Source organism: Myotis brandtii, unplaced genomic scaffold (genome assembly GCF_000412655.1).
Source record: "Myotis brandtii unplaced genomic scaffold, ASM41265v1 scaffold601, whole genome shotgun sequence".
Classification (NCBI taxonomy): Eukaryota; Metazoa; Chordata; class Mammalia; order Chiroptera; family Vespertilionidae; genus Myotis; species Myotis brandtii.
Window position 1 is genome coordinate 2052087 of NW_005370276.1, and position 3733 is coordinate 2055819.

At 59.3% G+C, this 3733-nt stretch overlaps 1 protein-coding gene across 1 annotated transcript in view; it reads left to right on the forward strand.

Annotated features, from left to right (window-relative positions):
* The window catches only part of EMC10 (ER membrane protein complex subunit 10), an 8369-nt gene extending 4713 nt beyond the window's left edge, over nt 1-3656 (forward strand). The window contains exons 7-8 of the mRNA XM_014550450.1: nt 425-530; nt 3601-3656. Coding sequence (XP_014405936.1) covers nt 425-530; nt 3601-3656 — 162 coding nt within the window. The remainder of the gene's footprint in view (nt 1-424; nt 531-3600) is intronic.
* The last annotated feature ends 77 nt before the right edge of the window (nt 3657-3733 follow it).

Sequence of the window (3733 nt, forward strand, 5' to 3'; positions counted from 1 at the left end):
GGAGGGGGCAGTGGCCGGGGAGGGGCGCGGGGCTTCCCTCCTGCCCAGAGAGCCAGGCCTTGCTCATCCCAAAAGGATTCGCTGGCCCCTCCACCGGAGCCTCTCCCTGTGGGCCCCTGTGTTCCTGTCTGGAGGGCGGTGGGGTTCTTGGCCCTGCTGCCCCCTGCCTGCCCCCGTGGCCCCACTGCAGCCCCAAGGCTTCCCTCTGACCCGGTGTCCCGTCACCCCCAGCGCCCCAAGCCCTGCAGTCCGGGAGCTCTCCAGCTCCGCGCCTTTGTTCTCATCCTGGTTCCGGCTGGGCTCCATGGCCCTGCCTCCTGGGCCACACACCTGTCCCTCTGCCCTGAGGGCACAGCAGGCCGGGCGCCTGGCTCCGCTCCTCCCTGGCCCTGCCCTCGGGCCTGCTCTGCCCCTTTCTGCCCAGGATGCCAGGCCCCATGTCTACGTCAGCACAGAGCAGACGGCTTCCGTGTGCGCAGGCCCGGCCGTCACTCCCACCACCGGCTGCCTTCCCTGGGCCGCGGCTCCGGGTGAGGACGCTGGGCCTCTGCTGTCCCCCGCTCCCCCCCCAAACTTATCTATTTAAAACCATTGAGAGAATATACTGAAATATATGAAGGTTTGAAAGTTACCACTTCCAGCAGCCAAGTCAACTGTGGACTTGGCTCCTGGTGCATGTGTGTATATACGTGTGTAGCATTGCCGAACTTCCGTGTTCACGTTGTGAATTATGCAGAAACCCCAGAAGATGGCCCTTGTCATTGTCATGGCTGCAGGACGCTCCTCCGCGTTGTGTGGCAGTTGATTAAACTGGTCCCCAGTGTTCACCGTCTCGCTCGCTTCCCGCTTCCTGTGGTTGTAACAGCCCCACAATTAGCTCGTGGCCACCCCTGGTGTGAGCTTGTTTCCTGGGGACGCGTGACTAGAAGTGGGGTCACTGGCAGCTTAGAGGCCTTTTCATGAGCAGGTGAGGCGTGAGGTGGAAAGTTGTCCCCCATCATTTTTACCCCCTGATTTTCCTCCTGGAGATTGATGAGCACAGGCCAGGAGGGGCGCTGCTGATCTCCCCGCCGGTCACAGAATCAACTCCACACGCGCCTGCCACTGGCTTCGCTCCTGCGGACTTCCTGGCCGGTGCCCAGAGGGACCTGGTCCCTGTGCTCCCCAAAGGGTGCCCCTGAGCTCAGCTAACCAGGGACATGCAGGTGTAACTAAGATAAAACCCTGGGCCCAAGCTGGTGTGGTTCAGTGGTTGGAGCATTGGCCCACGCTCCGAATGGTCTTGGGTTTGATTCCCAGTCAAGGGCCACATACCTGGGTTGTAGGTTTGATCCTGGCCCTGGTCGGGACGAATGCGGAGGCAGCTGGTCAATGTGTCTCATATTGATGATTCTCTTACCCCCTTCCTCCCTTCCATTATCTAAAAATCGATGGGAAAATGATCCTCGGGTGAGGACTAACAGGAAAACACGAAGCCCCGAACCGGAAGGCTGGGCGGGTGGCCTCTGCCGCCGGATCCATGTGGCTGAGCTGCCTCCAGTCCCTTTCCCACAGCCTCGCCGACGGGCGCCCAGGCTCAGCCTCTCAGAATGAGGCAGAACGAGGTGGCACTCGGTTGTCTGGGAACCTGGCCTTTGCTCAGTGGCGTTTACGTCTGAAGTCCTCTTGGGAGTCGCCTGGTGTTGCCGACCCCTGTTTTCTGAGGCCCTTGGACGGCCAGCTGCGGCCCTTCCCTCGACCCCTCTTCCTCCACAGGCAGCCACCTGCCCTGCACGGTGACAGGTGGCCTGAGCGGCCAAGGGCCCCACCCTCTCCATTTCCTCAGTGTCTGTGTGACACACCTGGCAGCATTGGGGCTATTTCACCAGTTTGTTTTTTTAATATATTTTTTATTGGTTTAAGAGGAAGAGATAGAAACATCCATGATGAGAGAGAATCATTGATGGGCTGCCTCCTGCACGCCCCACACTGGATCCAGCCTGCACCCGGGCATGTGCCCTGACCGGGAGTCGAACTGGCAACCTCTCTGCATGGGATGACGCCCGACCAGCAGAGCCGCACTGGGCAGGGCTCGTCTTTTTTCTAAAAAATTTATTTTATTGATTTTTCTCAGAGAGGAAGGGAGAGGGATAAAGAGTTGGAAACATCAATGAGAGAGAAACATCGATCAGTTGCCTCCTGCACACCTACTGGGGATGTGCCTGCAACCAAGGTACGTGCCCTTGACCGGAATCGAACCTGGGACCCTTCAGTCCGCAGGCCGACGCTCTATCTGCTGAGCCAAACCAGTTAGGGCAGGGCTCATCATTTTTTAGTGGACTGCAGTTTGAGTCTTTATTTATCTCCCTCCTTGTTCTCTAAGCCTGTCGATCACTCTCAAGTGGCCACAGTTCTGGTGTGGAATGTTCTAGTCCTTGTCTGAGCTGTCAGTCTCCCTGGGCTCTGTCCTTACTAAACTTCCGCTTCTTGCCTGACCCTGGAGCGCTCACTCATGGCTCCGTTTATTGGCCAGGGTATCTGGGGGTACAGCATGAACCTCAGAAGGTACAGAAGGGTCCACAGCAAAGAGCCTTCTTCTCCCCTGGCCAACACTGTCCCCCCACCTGGGCCGTCCGGGGCACCGTTCTGGAGGGATTCTCTAGAGACAGTCCATCGTGTACGTCAATAGTTTTGCAAAAGTGTGTTGCTTTCATTCCCCCTCCCCCACTGGACATAAGTTGGAGAGGTTTCCGTCTCTGATATAAAGTGCGTCCTCAGCCCGGCCTGTGTGGCTCAGTGGTTGCGTGTGGACCTATGAACCAGGAGGTCATGGTTCGATTCCTGGCCAGGGCACATGCCTGGGGTTCGGGCTTGGTCCCCAGTGTGGGGCATGCAGGAGGCAGCCGGTCAATGATTCTCATCACTGACGTTTCTCTCCCTTCCTCTCTGAACTCAATAAAAATGTAGTAAAAACTAAATGAAGTGGGTCCTCACTTGTGGACTGGCTCACGTGGATTTCTTCGGGCCCATCGGTGGCCCTTCGGGTTTCCTGCGGGAATCCCCAGGTACCTGCGTGGCTTTGCTCCTGCGTGTAGGTGCGGCCGCACTGCCGGGTGGGGACTTACTGGAGCGTCAGTCCCGGCCCAGCCCCGCTGAGGTTCCAAACAGCACCTCTTCCTGGATGATTCCCAGGAAGACTTCCTGGCCAGTGCCCAGAGGGACCTGGTCTCTGTGCTCCCCAAAGGGTCTCCAGTCCCACAGCTGCTGCCCTGGAAGTGCCTCAGGAACCACGGAGGAAGCCGGTGCCACCGTCGCCCATCAGAGCTGCTGGGGGCCTTCGTTCCAGCAAGTGGTGCCGCCACCTACCCAGCCTCACAGACCGGAGCGCTGCTCCCAGCCTCACAGACCGGAGCGCTGCTCCCTGCCTCCGTTCCTCTCTGCCTCCGTTCCTCTCTGCCTCCTCCCTTCACCCGTGTCCCCATGACCACAGCCCTGGGCTCATCCTTCCCCGCTTGGACCATCAGCCCACCTCCACCTGGCCGCCATCAGTCCCTCTCCGTCCATCCCCCTCATGGGGGCTTTCTGCCAGCTGAGCGGACCCCACTCCTCTCCTGCTCACAGCTATGGCTGCCCAGTGCCCCCAGGACCAAGTCCCAGTCCCTCAGCTGGGCCTTTGAGGCCTGGAATCACTTTGCCACCAGGCGGGGCTGCAGGCACAGTTCTCGCCCTCTCCACCTCCCCACAGCCCTGCCCC